The sequence below is a fragment of the Hesperophylax consimilis genome, chromosome 23, assembly GCF_061612785.1.
Source record: "Hesperophylax consimilis isolate HC1 chromosome 23, BYU_Hcon_1.0, whole genome shotgun sequence".
NCBI lineage: Eukaryota > Metazoa > Arthropoda > Insecta > Trichoptera > Limnephilidae > Hesperophylax > Hesperophylax consimilis.
The window spans coordinates 16577605-16595401 of record NC_142858.1 but is presented as its reverse complement, the minus strand read 5'-3'; the positions used below and the strand labels follow the sequence as shown (position 1 = coordinate 16595401).

The following is a 17797-nucleotide window of genomic DNA, read 5'->3' as shown; positions in this document are numbered from 1 at the left end:
CTTCAATATTGTTCATTCACGTGTTTAATATGTTGTACTATATCTTGTGTTTAAATCCCATATTTATTTATTCATGTCTAAGATTTTTTTACTGAACGCTTGTCCCTTTTTAAAAAACGTAGTACCGATCAGTATCAGCTATCATTAAGGACGGGTTGTTTCACAGAATTTGAACATCATCAAATTTCAATGTTGTTTTACAAGTTTTGTGAAGGTTCTATTTAAGTTCTGTTATTATATCACTATTGGCCATTTGCTTAAAAAAACTTAACCTAACCTAACCTACACAGAACTTGAAAACTAACTTTGAAAATTTCAAATTCTGTGAAACAACTCGTCCTAAGTCAGTTACGTCTCTTAAGCTGATAATTCTTACAATGAAAAAGAATATCACATTTAAACTACCATCTAACGTAAAACAGAAAGATTGTGTGCTGTATCATACAAATCTCTCTTACGGTGAGCTCTGGTATTGTAAAATTTAAAACTAAATTTTTAAATCAACACAATTTTCAGTCAGCAAAGTTATTCCCGTCATGAGCTACTTATCCGTGTAATATATATTTTACTGATTAAAAAAATAAGACATGACGGCACATTACATGACATGATTAAAATATAGTTGTAAAACTGTCATAAACCTACTGCATACTGATTCAATGAAAGCCATATTTTTACGGTATTCGATGCACCTTTCATTAATATATTCGATGCTTCTTTCATAAATCTATTCGATGATTTTTTGATCAATCAATTATATACTTCTTCATCAATATATTTGATGCTTCTTTCATAAATCTAGTCGATGTTTTTTCATCAATCTATTCGATACTTTTTCATCAATCTATTCAATGCTTATTTCATCAATCTATTCGATGCTTCTCTTCTTCTTCTTCATCAAAAATCTATTCTATGTTTCTTTCATCAATCTATTTGATGCTTCTTTCATCAATCTATTTAATACTTTTTCCATCAATCTATTCGATACTTCTTTCATCAATATATATTTTTTTATTTATTCAGTGCGTTGTTTATTACAGTCATTAAGAATATTTAGACCACAAAACTAGGCACATGCCCATGTTGTGGTGGTTGATTATATATAAAGTACATTAAAAGAATATATCAAGTATGAAATGTTTCTTTCATCAATCTATTCGATGGTTTGTTCTTCAATCATTTACATTTATATTTCAGCGCTTCATTCAACAATTTACGTCAACAACTTTATTGTATAGTAAATAACTGACTGAAGATGTTCCGCAAAATTCCGGACGGATAAGGGGAAGTGGAAGGCTTCTGAAGAGGCATGCGTTTCCGATATTTGAGAAACAAAACTTTTTAGTTGGTATTTTTATGCAAGGTTTAAAACTTTTGGTTTGGAAAAATGTTAAAACTTAATCATGTTGGTGTAAGTTCAGTGATGCACATCCTTTTAGCTGTGCGTTGGTCCAATTTATCAATGTTCAATAAGTACGTTAGCCGGAGAGTGATGGGTACTTAGAGCTTGATATTGTTAACTTTTGCAGTGAATATCGCACAAACGTCCCAACTGTAGCCAGTAGGTATATATATAAATTAAATATAACAAACAAAAAATTAACTAGGTAACTTCCTAAACTATCGCGTTTCATAATAACTTCACGCTAAATCTGTAGATGTCATGACAAAATTTATTTTTAAAAAAATCAGTCAAACTTTTCAAAACAAGTTCAAATCAATGATTTTATCAAGCCGATGATTTTTTTTAAATTTTTCGTAGCCAAGCAATTCGCCCAAAACGGGCGGAAAATTTATTTATTTTATATCCACGGTATATATATACCATAAACAATAATTGCATGACAATATGAAAGCATAAGAAATACTGGATATAATTTTGATTTAAATATTTTTATTAATCATTCAACTGTGGCATTTGATTATAAAATGATGAAGGAAATGAAAATTCTACACAAGCTTCTAGTAGTATACAAAAATAGGAGATACAAGTACACACAAATATAAATGGGTAAAGAATATCGTAGAAATCGAAATAAAAGCGTTTAAACTTCTAAATCATATCGTGAGTATGGCATACAAAACAATTCTAAAAAAGTTTTTCTTTAATAATAATTTATATTATCCCTCTTGTCAGTATAGTCACCCTATTATTGTTGCTGATAAGCCAACACCGGTACTTTGTAATACTTATTTAGTCAGTAGAATGTTATTGTTGCTGACTTTAAACGTACTACTCAGCAGTAAATTGAATGTAAATAAAAAACCGTAGAATTTATTTTTGTTTAGTTTTATATTTTCAAAGTTATATTATGTTTGAATGTATTTTTAAAGCCTAATTTTTATGTGAAACTACACAAGAGTCCCAACATCCCCAAACCGTTTAGAGCCAGTTAGACTATGGCATCCCCAATTGGGGTACATTGTGAAGCTGAAGATAATGGAGAGGGGAAAGAGATGGGTAAAAAGAGAGAAAGGTGGGGAAGTAACTGGTTTTACAGATCTGGTCAAAGGAATTTCAAGCAACGTTTCAATACTGAATAGTGGTCTTACACAAGGGCGATACTGAGAGTATCTTCCACTCTGAAAGGTTTTGCTAATATACTATTTCAAATGAGTATAATGGAAATAACACAAATTATTAAAATAAAATTTTCTTGCGCACACCTGAATTTGAAACCCTCGAGAGCCTTTCTCCTCGACCACGTGGCCGTCAAATTATTTTATTGTAACTTGTTACTTTTCGAACAAATAAATTAATATGGTTTGCTTATATAAATACCTATTCTTTGGGTTGTATAAGAAATACTCAATTCAATAATACTTGAAATAAAGATTGAAGTAAATCCATTGGTTCAGAAAAAGGCCATGAGTATCCCGACCCTCGGTTAACAAATAAACGACAATGGATAAACACAAATAATACACAGTAGGAACGTATTTGAGTGTAGGTACTGTGTATCTAAAATCCGGGGATTGCCTACGTTATTTACGACGCGAATTATTCCGAAGATGTTCATGAATATCACTGCCATAAATATAGCAAAACTGAGTCTTGTTATGGAGAACAATAAAGCCTGGGTATGGTGGGGGGGGTGGCTGTCCCTCCGTTAATCGGTGCTTAAACCCGGGTCGGAATTGTTCCCCGCCCAGGGATTAATTAGAAAATAGTTTTTGTTCGTTGTTTTGAGATTACTTAGGTAAAGAACTACGCAGAGTACAGAATGCGTAAATAAATGTACGTGTACAGAACGGGCGACTTCGTAAGCCAATGTGTAATCCACGCCCAATGGTTTCTTCAGGATGAAAATCGCGAAGAAACTTCCTTATATAACTATCCATTAAACTATTTTTTACCATTTCAATATACCTAAACTATTGGCAGTACCATACAGTCAATAAAGTACTGACTAAAAAAAAACATGTAAGAACATAATTTAACTATAATTTTGTATACAAAAACGTTAGGAACTTATCTATATGATCAGTTGGTCATAATAACCAGCGAAAGATGATAACATAATCGCCTTTCTCAAATATTCTTCTTACATTTGATTATTCTTATCCAAACTTTAAAAAACTATGTATCGGTTACCTTCAGTAAAGCACGACACTGGCTATTGTTATGTCTGCATTTTTATACCAGTTTTTATTTAGGAGTCAGATATTTTGTACTAATAATATCTGTATTTTTATACCAGTTTCGGTTTATGTGTCAGATATTTTGTACTAATGATATCTGTATTTTTATATCGGTTTCTGTTTACGAGGCAGATATTTTTTTTGATATTAAATTTGTTATTTTTAATTTATTTTCGTATAAGTATAAGTTTGTAATATGCTGTATGTCACCATTGTGTGAGAACGGAGTTCGCGCCATCTCTGGCAGCGATATTACTATGGTCTTGGAACAAAATACATGAAACAATTTTGTGTCACGTTCTTTGACGGTTAATAGTGTATTCAAAAGCTCCATAACTAAAGATTGAACGATTCTCTGAGCTAAAAATAGATGCGTTGATCTATTAATTCTATAAGGGCGCTACAGCTCGCTTTTCAGAACATTATTTTACTGCTTTAGCAACAAATATTCAGCCGAATGAACTAAATTTACTAACAATTTAATAAGTTCTGCTATCACCCGGGGCCAGTGTGTTCTGGGAAGACAAGTAAGTTAATTTATGTGTTTTTCACGCTGAATCAACTGTATCTGTAAACAAAACAATACTACATATTACGTGCTGGAATATTTAAATGGTTTATTTACAAAATTACGCAGGTTTCTACTTATTTTATTGCGAAGAGTTGTTTTCAGCGATAAAACCTTGTACAACCTAACAAATAATATCCAACGAACAAAGTTTTCACAACTATTTGCAAATTTTACCGCTATTATTTATATTTATTACGTACATACGTATGAAAAGCACACACATTCTTTTATTTTTTTAAGTTCGTCTATTGGAATTTAACTTTTGTTTTCTTGAATTAATGTACGAATAAATTTGAATCTTGGAACTGAAAATTAACGCACTCTCCAATATCTGATCGCGCTGAAACTCAGAAGACAATGCATTAAATCAACTTTTGGTGGCAAACACGCATATGTGTGACATTACAACAGTTAATATACGAAATAACAGTCGGTCCTGCATCGTAAACAATTAAACTACAATCCTCGTGTTTTTTTATTTTTTATTATTTCTTGCCAGAGCAATCTCGATAAGTTATAAAACTCATTATAGGACAGGAAAAACTTTCAATGCAAGGGTGGAATTTAATATGTAAAATTTTATAATGGTATTTTGATATAAAAATTATAAGTTTCAGATACGAAATAGTAAAAAAATAAAAAAGGGGGGTTAAGTAGAACAAACAATATCAACAAAAAGGAAACAGACGGAACTACACATAAGCACAAAGCCAAGGTAGGAATTTACAAAAAGGTACTTACCCAGGTAAAAATTGATTACGCTCGGTTATTTATAAATACAGGGGATGGAAAAGGAGAAAGGAAGAAAGATGACAAAACACAACACGACAAGTTTACGTATTTTCGTTTTTAAATGTTTTTAAAAAATATTATTTTATAGCATTACCTTGAATTATTTTATATGCTGGCTGTTTTTATACATATCTGGAAGAGAGTTATAGAGTGTGAAGGCAATATTGTTAAGAGTATGCTATAGGAATGCAAATTTTATTGTTATTGCGAGTTTATTGTTATTAAGTTTAATTTGTAGAACTCCATTTTATTTTTTTATATTCAATAATATTGTTATTGGGTTTATAAAAACAGTTTATTTTTAAACAAGTTCTGCTGTGTAATTATTATTACGCGTGACAGCTGTTTCGTCCTCTGAAGGCATTATCAAACTGTGGGTAGCCCACTTACAGACGATACATTTATATTATTTCTAGGTAGGTATTTTAATTTCAATTACTGATTTCTTAATTGATTTCTGAGTAAAATATTAGAAATTATTAATGGTTATTACAAAAAAAAAAAAAGTTTTATTTGAACACGATATTAAAGTGAAACAGAATCAACTGTCTGCTATATTGTAACCCATTGCTTCTCATTTGTTTGGCTAATGGGCTTTATAGTTAGTAGTGGGAACTATATTAAATTCCTCGTGGTATTTTATTATTCTGTGCACTCTGTTGCATCCGCGCCGTATGCGACCATTAAAAAGTTTTTTAGTTTTAAATTCCTTCCGCGTGTGGAATATTCGCAAGTCGTTTGATATACTTAATGTGGTCTAGAGAGCAATAAACAAAACTTCTAACAGTTAATTTTAATATGTAAATGTTTGTTTATTTTTGCGATTTCAGCTATTAATAATTGTCATTTCTGCTGAGAGGATAAGTATCATTATAATAGTATGTTGTAGTTGCTGTACTCTTGTCATATTTTCGTAGGTAAATTAGATATATTCTGTCTTCTTCTTCTGAAGTCCTGTCTGATTCGAGGTTGGTATCACCATCAGCTCTAGTTCAGTCAAATTTAGTACAAGTACAACTCCAGTACAAACTACGTTCTTACCACTCACGTAGGTACCGAGGTTATGATTTGCGGTGTCTTTCCCTATTACATCTTTTCTCAGTTAATTTTAATCTTCGGTCTGTCAATCTCGTATTTGCTGCTCATCAAAAAGTGTCCTAGATATTGCAACAAGTAACTTCTTATTTTATACAGGGTGTAAAATGAGTATAAAATGTAAAAATCAATTAGGTCTCCGGCGAAGAAAAAAAAATCTTTCACATTTCATCACTGGTCACTCAAATGAATAACCGCCCAATTAAAAAAGTCACAAAATCACCATGAACATTTTTTTCGTCATATCACACCCTGTGTGGTGAAATCTGATGTCATGTTTACAAAGTGAACATGACATCAGATTTCTTATTCCTAAGTGTAGATTTATAGCGGTTACAGCAGAGTTGCTTCAAAGAAATGTAAATTTAAAATTTACTCTTTGTAGATGCTGTTTTAGTAACCACTGGAGCCCAGCCCCAAACGACTGACACATGTTCGTCTGGTACAAGTGTAACAAGTGTGGTAACAAGTAAACAATTACTCATCTCTGCCCCAAAAATATATTTATTTTCAACCCTTTATTTGGACGCCATGCATATCCTCCGGTTCCAGCATTATTAGGCAATCAATGTGAGTTTCAATACTCTCCTTAATTCGATCGCTTGTAATTTAACGAGGATATTTCATGTTGTATGCTTGTATTCTCCACGTCACATAAATTTCAGGCATTAAGTAATATATCAGTGATATTCATTAAGCCAGCCGAACAACGGTAATAATTCCCTGGTTGTTATTGCAGTTTATGCACTGCCAGGAATGGTTCTATAACTAAAATTACCGTATATGCAAAATATCGATTATCTGTAAAAAAAAAACGCAAAAACCTGTGCAGAAAAAGTAAATTGGACACGTTTGTTTTTACATTTCATTGACAGAAACATTCGCTTTAAAAGTATTTTTTTAACTTTTTACACCTACAATGAAGTTAAATCCAATTTGGAAATTTGTTCTGTTGAAGAAACTTCAACGGCTTTTATAAAGGAAAATCCATTCAATACACTCTTCATTCGTTCTCTCCACTCTAAAAAGTAAACACAGGATCTTGCCGAGATTTACAGTAAAATAATAAATTCTTGCGAAAATGTTTTTTTTTTCGATGTATGCCTGGATACCTTTCGGCGATAGAAGGTGCGAACATAACATTGCGGGTGTTATGATTTGTTCGAAAAATAAGCCGGTGACGTAGTTACCATGTGAATATATGAAATATGTGAGTTATTTATAAAAATATGTTTTAAAAAGTACGAGCTACACAAACATACCGAAAACACATTTAAATTTTGGCTACGTTTCAACATAAATACAATAATTTTGGTAGTTTTAAAATGGTTTCGTGGTAAATAATGTTTATGTTAAAGTTTTCATTAGTTATGGGAATATAAATACGTTCCTGAAAGCATCAACAATAAAGTTTTCAATAATTTATGTTACCAAGCTTTGTTATATTATTTATGAATATAATATCTCTCACTAAATTTTCTTTCAGTGTAAACCTGAATGTTTACAAGCGTATTTAATGATTTATTTGTTGACATTTTGCCTTATCCTTGAACAGAGAGAAAAGAGGGGCACAACGACTCAGAACGATGGCTGGTCTCGGTATTAATTGCTTCCTTAATGTGCACTGCGATTGTTTATTTGAATTTTTATGATTGCGCCTCACCCTTATGTGTTTATCCATGAAGCGTTTCAGTTTTTTTTTTATGTTTCAGCCAAGTTTTTAAGGTATATAGAAGTTTTGCTATTGCAAATTTACATTTAATATTTATCGACCCAAAACAAATTTTGAATATGTTTACGGAATAAATTTTTTTCCGTTTTAGAAAATATCTATAATTTTTGCGATACTTATTTACGTTAATCGGCGACATAAATATTGTGCTTTTGCATTCTCAAATTTTTATGTCAATACGTAATAAGTAAAAAATCATGTATTTTTTCGATTATTTCAGGACCGAGTGAAGTTATCCACTTTCGATCGACACCTCTCCCAACCCGTGTAATGTTTACTCCGCTCGAAAAACAACATTTTAAATTTGTATGGTTAAAAGAGTAAAATGAAAATGTGTAAAACGTGTATTGTGTTAGATACCACGAGTGTGAAATAAAAAAGGTAAAAAACTTTAAATTTTTAAACAACCAATGTTGTAGGTTCTGCATATCCAAATTATGTTGGTTTCGTTAGGTGCTTGTTTGGATTATTTTATAATATGTTTTCCTTGTATGGCTTGTCTTTGAGTTCATGTTACCAATTAAAACGGAAAGTAATATCATATGAAAAAGACTTAAAAGTTGACATAAATTATTTTAAAATACACTCGTTGCATAAGCCAAAATTGGCTGCAACTTTTAACGATCAGATCAGCCTTGTATTATATTAAAATATTAAATAAAATTTTCTCTCTGAATTCTGAGACTCGAAGAATTTATAATTGCAGTACTGCAGTGATTTTTTATATGCAAAATCAATTGAGACCATTTTTGAAAAAATGACCAGCGCATGAAATTCGCGTTAAAACAAAAAAATGTAAATTGTTCAAATAAGATGTAACAATAATTCCGCGTTCTTCAGGTGTGTATCGCTCAATTGTTTATTGTCATCTAATTCTTTATCTGTTTAAAACATTAGTATCAAAGCACAATGACATTTGACGCCATTTGCAAAAATTGTGGCACATTCATATTATGACATTACTTTTACCCCATCTTGTATTTCAAGATGGTGTTCATTAAAATTTTGTGTTATCTACAGTGTCGGAGGTAAAATTTATTACTGACATCACAGCTCGTTTTGAAATTCCAGCTGTATTATTTTATGAAACGCCTGCAAGGCAAGACTTACGAGCTTTTGTTGGAATAATCAAAAATGATGCAATAGTGGAACGGTTATTTATATATTTTTATTTTATTAGTTTGTGACAAAATGCAGCTGCAAATAAAACAGTTATATACAAACTGGCGCACTGCGGGACCAACATAATCTTTAAAAAAATATTTTTATTCGAATTATTATGAATGTAGCTTTATTTAATAATTGGATTGGAGCGCGAGATTTTCGGATGTTGGGTGTAATTATGCTTTTTTATTATTTAAACTAAATGACATCACAAATTACAGACATGTTTAAGAGATCTCAAAAGTGGCGAGCGAAAGTTTACGGTTATTGTTCAATTGTGTGGTTTTAGTTCTAAACTGTCACGCGGCTCATCAAAATAACAAGAACCTGAGTGGAAAAGTAAAATTCACTAATACTTTTGCAAAGGTTTGAAACGCAGTCCATTTGTGAAACTTTTCTGCGAAGGATCTGAATATTCGTATTTAAACGAACCGCTAAAAATAAGTTCGGTGGGTAAATTATAACAAATTTTCTAAAAGTGTCTAAGTAAATAGTGAAACAAAATATTCAATTTCGGAAAGAAGCTCGAACTTTTATTTTCCCGATTTGAGATTTGCAGTAAAGTTTTTTATGCGGCCAGCAATTTCTGCACCAGTGTAAAAGGGATTGGTAATCACATTATATTTTGGAAGACTAAATAGTAAAAAATGTTTTTAAGTTGCCTGAATACTGTCAGATTCATTTATTGACAAATCACAGAGGTCATGTCTCCCCCATCGCCACACGCAACTTAGTTTTTTCCCCTTTCCCTGCTTTTGCTTGTCTATCAATTTAAATGTTTATGGCTATCTCCAAACAAATTGAGTAAACGAGTGCCAAAATTCCGTATGATGAGAAATTATTTTCATCGTAAACCCTAGTAAAAACCAAGGCATAACATTTTATTCGTAAATACACACAAATTACTTAAGTATAAGTATAAGGATAGCATACTGGCAGTAGGTCGTCTTATACACGTATCCGTATTTGTCGTATTGTAAACGTTACTTGTCGCCTCAATCACACCCTTGATGTAGAATGTAGGTCGTATTCGCTGCAACTTTTAAATATGAATATGTCGGACAATCCTATATTTATTTCGTTCATACACACATAATATTTTAATATCTAACAACGTCTGAATAAAGAAGTTACTGGAAAAATAAGAGTGTTTGTTACTTGCCAAAAAAGCGACATCGTTTTATTCCAAACCCGCCAAAAAATTAAATATTTTTCACTATTTCATTCCACAATTATTGCTCATTGTATTTTTTCAATTTTTATGAGTATTTCAGTCGAATTATCATTGATTCTAACAATTTATTATCAATTTGTACAAAAAAATAAACATAATTAAATTAAAAATTTGAAAAACCTTTATATTACAAAAAAATAATAACTAAAACATTAGTTTATCATAAAAAAATAATAACAGGATTTCAGTCTTGAAAATGAATACTAAACATTTTTCTCACTAATTTCCTTACCATAACTTTTCAGATCATAAAATTGCTCAAATAAGACACTAAATTAGTGTCTTATTAAATAACGAGGGTTTGCTCGATGCTCACATTGTAATTATGTCTGATGAACGTATTACTACAATCTCAAATTTTTCTTAAGGGATTCCTACGGATGTAAATTATTTATATTTAAGATTAATAAAAACGGTTCCATGATAACTCAACAGTGACAATTCAACACATCTTTAAAAAATGATATAAAGTCGTTAGAAGCGATGAATTTTTTTTTTAACCTAACCCTACGTAATCTACTTAACCCAGTTAGTAAAGTTTTTATTTCATCACTTTCCATGACTTTATATAACTTTTTAAAGATGTGATGAATTATCATTTTGATAATTTATTTGGTCACCAATAAAAACATGATCTTGATTTTCAAATATTTTACGTAACTGTTTTAAAATTATTTTATTTATTGTTATTAAGTTTAATTTGTAGAACTCCATTTTATTATTTTATTTTTTATATATTCAATAATATTGTTATTGGGTTTATAAACTGTTTTAAAATTGTATAAAACGGATGTTCACCTATAAAATATAATAAAATATAATAAAATAAACGATGAATTGGTAACTTCTGGAGAGATCACCCTAGAAACATTTGAGATCATAGTAATACGTCATAAGAAATAAATAAAATAAACCCCACACACATCGATTTTCTAGGCCAGCTAGGGCAAAGTCGACGGTAAGTCCATCAATTACACCGGGCCGAATCAAAATTAAATTAAAAACTTTGTTTTTGAAGCTACGTATACTATATAAATGTAAAATCTTTCAAATAAAGCACATAAACGTGTAACATGATATTTTATATGAGATGGTAACTCCAAAAAGAACAAAAGTCACAATTGATCACTTATAGAAATAAAAGAAAAGTACTTTATTCTATATGTACATTTTAATAGCACATTGATGAGTTTTACCTACTTACGAAAAGGTTCACAAAAATAAATCTAGTTTTGTAAATACGTAATTTGACGAAAAAACTTATTTTGTAAAATAATATATGGTATATTTGCAACACGTTCGAGAGTGGAAGATACTCTCAGTATCGCCTTGGTGTAAGACCACCATTCAGAATTGAAACGTCAAACGTGAAATGGCTTTGGCCATTTTTGGTGAAGAGACCTGAATATCCAGGCACTTCCTCACCTTCCTCCTCCCCATCTCCTTCCCCTCCCCACTACCTTCAGCCTCACAATATACCCCAATTGGGGATGCTATAGTCTCACTGGCTCCAAACTGTTTGGAGCTGTTGGGACTCTTGTGCGGTTTCACATAAAAAAATATAAAACAAACTTTATACATATTAAGAAATAAAATAAACAAACCTCAAAGAAAGTTAGAATTGAATTACGCCTCTTATCCATAAAACAGATAAATTCACTTCTGGTTCACGAGATGGCCGCACTTTTATAATGAAATTCTCTTTGAATTTGGCTTCGCCGAGAATATAAAATATCTATTTTTATTGGGAGAAACTCACGCATAGAATTAATACAACCAATTCATTTTGTTACGTGTTCTCTTATAAAGCTTTGAAATTGAATTTACAAAGCTAGTCTTCCAGTTTTCAGTTATCGCATATCGATTATTCTAAGATAATTGACTTTTATTTGCAGACACTCCCTTTCACAAAACTCATTCTGCCATGCTCTCTGTCACCCTTTTAGAAAGAGTTTTTCTTAAAGATTTAATTTACAAAGTTGCCGGAAAACTTCTCCTGGACTGAAATATTCTGTGGGTGATGTGGTGTCGCAGAATCACTTGGGGATATTTTTTTCAGAGCGACGTCAAAACTATTTCCGAAAATCTTTCGTTCAGTTTAGCTATAAAAACTTTACAGTAATAAAATATTATATCGTCAACAATTTAGGCACCCATAGAGTCTTATGTACCGACAGTTGATCAGATAAATCGATTAAAAATTAATCAGTTATCGAGATTAAAATGTAGCAAATTCTACAAGAAACGCAACTCTTTTATATTTCTATAATAAACTTGGCACTTGAATAAAGTAAATTCATTTTATGTTTTCGGATACCTATCAATAACTAAGTAGAGGTTCATACGGTATCTGATGAATAATTTACCGTTTTGACCTCTCAATTAGTACCTTCTCAACTTGTATCTTTTAATCGTATTTTTTGACATATTCACCCTACATATATTTGCAGAAAATAATAAATTTGGGGTATTTGAAACTGCCATTCCATTTGACGACCATCAAATCGTTTTTTTAACATTTTAAATTTGACAATTGAACCATCCCCGTTAGACACCGATTCTTGGCCTGTGTCAGCTTTTGATCAAATTGTGATCAGCTTTCAAGCGTAACTGTCATATTTAAACCGGCATGGTTCCCAGCCAGGCGTCGTGAGTTCCTTGCCTGACTAAGTCCTCCATCAAGAAACAAGAAACATTTTCCGTTTACTATTATGATACTAAGATTTTTTTAATGTTGTGAGGTTATTCGCAACGGGGGAAATTTTTTTTAAAAAAATTATAAAATTTTGCCCGTTAGCTTACCATAATTTGATTAAAAACTAGAATCGGCGTTAAACGGGGACCATCAAAAAATCAAAATGACAATGATTGCGATTTGATGGTCATCAAAAGTGACGCGTTTTGAAACACCTCAGCCTAAAATGTTACTCTGTTTTTTTCATGTTATTAATAAATGTAAATTTCAATACTAACTACTTTGTACAATTTCATGAAACTCGCCCACCCCCGCCGCGCCGCTCCTACTTTATTAGGTAAAGTTAAGTGACACCGCATCAACAGCAGACGCAGCCGCCCCCGCCCGCGCCCCAACTACTACAGGCAGCCGCCCGAGGATAGGAAGCAGGCGGCCTAGCGATGGGCAAGAAGAACTCCAAACTAAAACAAGAAACGATCGATCGGCTGACCACGGACACCTACTGTGAGTTACTCCTTGCTTAATACTTACCTCATTTGGGTCACTTTTAATTTCAACGTTTTTTTATTATGTATTATATGATTATCAATGATAAGTTTGATTTTTACTTGAGGCAACAATATGATTGCTATTCGACTTTTCAACAAATAAAATCAAACAGTATGAAAGTTTATAAAAAAGGAAACGACGGAGCTGCTACCGACGGTAAGTTACATGCTTCCTGTTTGATACTTGTCTCTTTTAGATCGATTTTCATTAAATGTTTTTTGCTCTCGATTATCAATGACAGGTTTGTTTTTAAATTAAGTCGAGATAATTCTTATTGGAATGTATATATATGTTTTCAATGGATCCTAATATTATTTTAAAATGGTTAAAAATGATTTGTAATGTCAATACGTGGAATAACGATACGATTTTTTTTCAATTCAAAAAAGTATCAAACTTTACAAGTCAATGTTGTATTTTTTTTCAATACTATCTTCTTAATAAATGAAAGTTATAAACAACCGAAATAATATTTAAACGAGGAAAAGACTAAAGTATTAGTAATTTTTTAGAAAAGCTCTTCTTATCGGTTATTTCAGTAGTTCAGAGAGGATTTTGGTTGTGGTTTCGATACCGCCCACCTTATGTCAGTTATAAGAAATTATTACAATCCAGGTTTTGCCATATATGGCGGTATTTACACCATCTGACAGAGATAGCGGGTCGGTCGTACCCGAATTGTTAAATTTACAGCCGATGCCAGCCGATCCCAAGGTAGGGAGCTCACTTCCAGTCGCTTCCCTCATTAGAATAATTCACAATCTCTGATAGAACGGACGTTTGTCCTGTAAGACATTGATTGTAATTATCTTACGATAATCAAATACTCGTAATCATTGACAAATCAAACCATTTATTGAATACTCCCGATCTCGTGAAGTGCATTCCAAACCAAGAAGATGATTATATGGAAAATGTATGTGTCTATGAAGAAGGTCAGACTAGACTCGTATTTAAAAACTCAATCAATAATTTCTAAGACGGAGAACTTTGCTGAGTTTCAGTGTTCTCAATTTTGAAAAACTTTAGTACAAGACACATGAGTGGTATAAACAAACTCCCAGTAAAGCCTGTTAAAATGGTTTCCGTTACATCGAGCCAAAAACGAACGAAATTGGACAAAAAAGAGAGCGCAACTGAGTAAAACTTGTAAAGAATTGCATAAAAAACTTAAAAAATTAAATCGAGAGGAGGTAGTGGAATTCCAATGCATGCGCTAGGTCTTAATGATTAAGTGTAACAAATTTAGTTTACGTTGGTCGAAGGGGTGTTTGATATAATAAGTAGCGGTGAGAACAGTTGGGAATGCTCAATCATGCAAAAAACTGCACTGCATTCAATTTTGTCAATATAATTCGTCACTTGATTAAAGGCCGAGAGTAAGCCTCTCAACAAAATGAGGCAGAAAGAAGTATTGTAATTTCTAAGGATTCAATTATAGTTATTTTCTAGGGGACTGCGAGAAATCATAATTTTAGTATCATTCAGGCAATCTCCATCTGTATTATTGAGGGTCAATTTGAAGTAATAAATTAAATAAATAGCCTGGAAGGCGGAAGTTCTTTGAAATTAAATTTATCTGGTGAAGGCAGGTAGTAAATATCATTTACCGCAAAAATTTTAATTTACTGTTAAGGGTTAAACTTTTCGGATTATTTTCTGTTTAGGATACTGTTATAATAGGAAATAATAATTCTTAGGTTCATTGTATGAGCAAATTAATTTCTTCATTAGTTTTGTAAATCATAGCACATTTTTTCAATAAATATGTTTCAACGTTGTGATTATCGTGAAATATTTTATTTGTTCTTTTATTCCTTAATATATTTTTGTTTGACTGGGAATTGAACACATTCCCCTATATATTTAGATTTTCGTCATTTTTAAGTAAGATAGAAATGAATAGTTTACTTATATATAAATTAAACACTTTGTTTACACCACATTCAATTAATATTAATCCAAACGTTTCAAACTTCTTCATCAGTATAATTAAAATTAACGAATTAAAAAAAAAAAAGTGAAGCCAAAAAAATATTATAATGAAAAATATAAATAAATCATATAAAATGAATTAATTTATCATACAAAAGTTAATTATTAAAAGTATATATTTAGCATTTTTTTAATTTTAAATATATATTTTTTAATGTAACATATACATTTACAAATTTCCACACATAACTATTTTTTAATTCATTCATTTTAGCTATCCCGACGAATAAGCCACTGGCTTTAAAATAACTGCCTCAACACCGGCTAGCCTAGTGAGGCAGGTTATCAGAATCCTAAATTTATCTAATTGTTTTGTATTTTATTTATTTACACATTTATAGTTGCAAATTTATTAAATAAAGATATATTATTATTATAATTATCCTATAAAGAAGCCATTGGTTTTGGAAATGTAGATTATTATTAATTAAACGTAATATACACAAATTGTTTCATTTATATATTATAATCAAAGTGACAACAAAGTTATATGAACTATTGAAGAAGTGAATAGTTTACTTTTCCTACCTGCGTAATATTTTTTTTCATGGACAAAAGTTAAATATTTTTATATTTTGGAGCTGAAAACGATGAAAAAACGCCCATTACAGCCGGCAGACCACCAACTACTTCTAGAACCCCTTACCACATCGCTCACTACCGCACCTCTCGGCAATTTATCAAAGCACAAAGATATGTGTATATTAACAAATTTTTCAACATTTACAGAAATATAATAATTATTTTTTATCAGTTAACAGCAACGGCCAGGATTTAAGGTTTTCGAAATTTTACATTTTTCGATTCCGGCTTAAAACTTTTTGGCAACTTTTCCCTCCTCAATAAATCACATAATTTTATATTTTTGGTGAAATAATATTATTTTTCAGACCTACACAAACATGCGTTGAAATTTTGCGTTTACATTACGCATACATTAAAAGTGAAAAATGGTTTTAAACTCATTCCCAGAGGTTTTTACCTTACTTGCACTTTATTAGCTATTCATTTCCTTCTAAATAATTTACGTGCTGCCTGCGTAAATTAATCAGCGCATATTATATCCAATATGCAACCCGTTTGAGTAAAACACTTGTATTTAATTAAGAGTGGTGCAAGATCAAATCACGGCACTTCAAAAATGACATATTTGATTATTTTTTTTTAAATTAATTCATGGTCAACAAATAAATGCGACCTTTATTCCGCTCCTATTTTCTTCTCCCCTACCTCTCATTTTCCTTCAATCTCACAACTTTCCACAAACGAGATGTCAATCAACCTTATTTCAGACGTATTATATATATATATATTTATTTTTTATGTACGTATATACTACTTGTATGTAAAAATATGTAAGAAATTTAGTTATGTTCCATTCTATTCAAATATCATTTTATACTAGCGCCGGCCCGTGAAAACTCAAGGGATATTATTGATTAGGAATTTTGAAACAGAAAGTACTAAATTATTAAATAAAAATATTTTCCCCAAACTTTAAAAATTAAGAGATCTGTTCAAAATTAAAATAAAGAAATACACATTTCAAATATGAAAATATTTCGTGCCAAAATTCAGAAATCGCTTGTCTGAATCGTTCCCATAACCGTTTAGAGTTCATTGAAACCGAGTTACATATACACTCAGAGGCAGACCACAGATATTATCATTTTTATAAATTCCATACAATAAAAATACATTAAATGACCAGGAGCGCCTACGTATAGGCAATTTATATAACACCATTAACATTTAAAAAAAATATATTTAAAGAACTTAGTTGTACAGCACTTAAATTATTATTTTTTGGTGATTATTGATTAATTTAATTTTTTGTATTAACCAACCACAAAGTGTTTGCTTTCTACGAAAAAAAGCATCATATAGAATTTGTTAAAAGTAGATTTTTTTGTTAAGAAGTGAATTTAAATCAAGGATCAAAATCCTTTGTGGAAATATAATAATTCATCCTTGTTTACAGTGAAGGACGTTCCCTCATAATGGGCCTCAGAGAGTTTCATAACAATCTTCATGCGTGCCTCGAAATAATCTATCTTAATAATTCTGGTTTCTCGTCGTACGGCAGCTTACAGCAAACCAATTGTGCTCTCATTCTATATATTTTTGTCATAATAACTTATTACGTCGTTGGGAATTGGGCGGCATACGTGCTTGGGATTTTTGTTAACAAAATTACATGTTCTTGTGGAATGATCTAGCCAGACGGCATCAGGACATGACATCGCTTCCGGGCCTCATTAAAAGTCAATATGTTTAGCGAAAAGCAACAAGACATGACATCGCTTCCGGGCCTCATTAAAAGTCAAT

The 17797-nt window shown here is 31.2% G+C and overlaps 1 protein-coding gene across 3 annotated transcripts in view; it reads left to right on the top strand.

Annotated features, from left to right (window-relative positions):
* Positions 1–17797, top strand: part of LOC149412376 (frequenin-2) — a 268559-nt gene that overhangs the window by 108101 nt on the left and 142661 nt on the right. For 2 of the 3 annotated variants that reach the window (XM_089646182.1, XM_089646181.1), the window contains exons 2-3: positions 8053–8213; positions 13263–13429. In XM_089646182.1, the coding sequence (XP_089502308.1) occupies positions 13366–13429 (64 nt within the window). In that variant the 5' untranslated portion in view covers positions 8053–8213; positions 13263–13365. The remainder of the gene's footprint in view (positions 1–8052; positions 8214–13262; positions 13430–17797) is intronic. The other variant, XM_089646180.1, reaches the window with a different exon arrangement.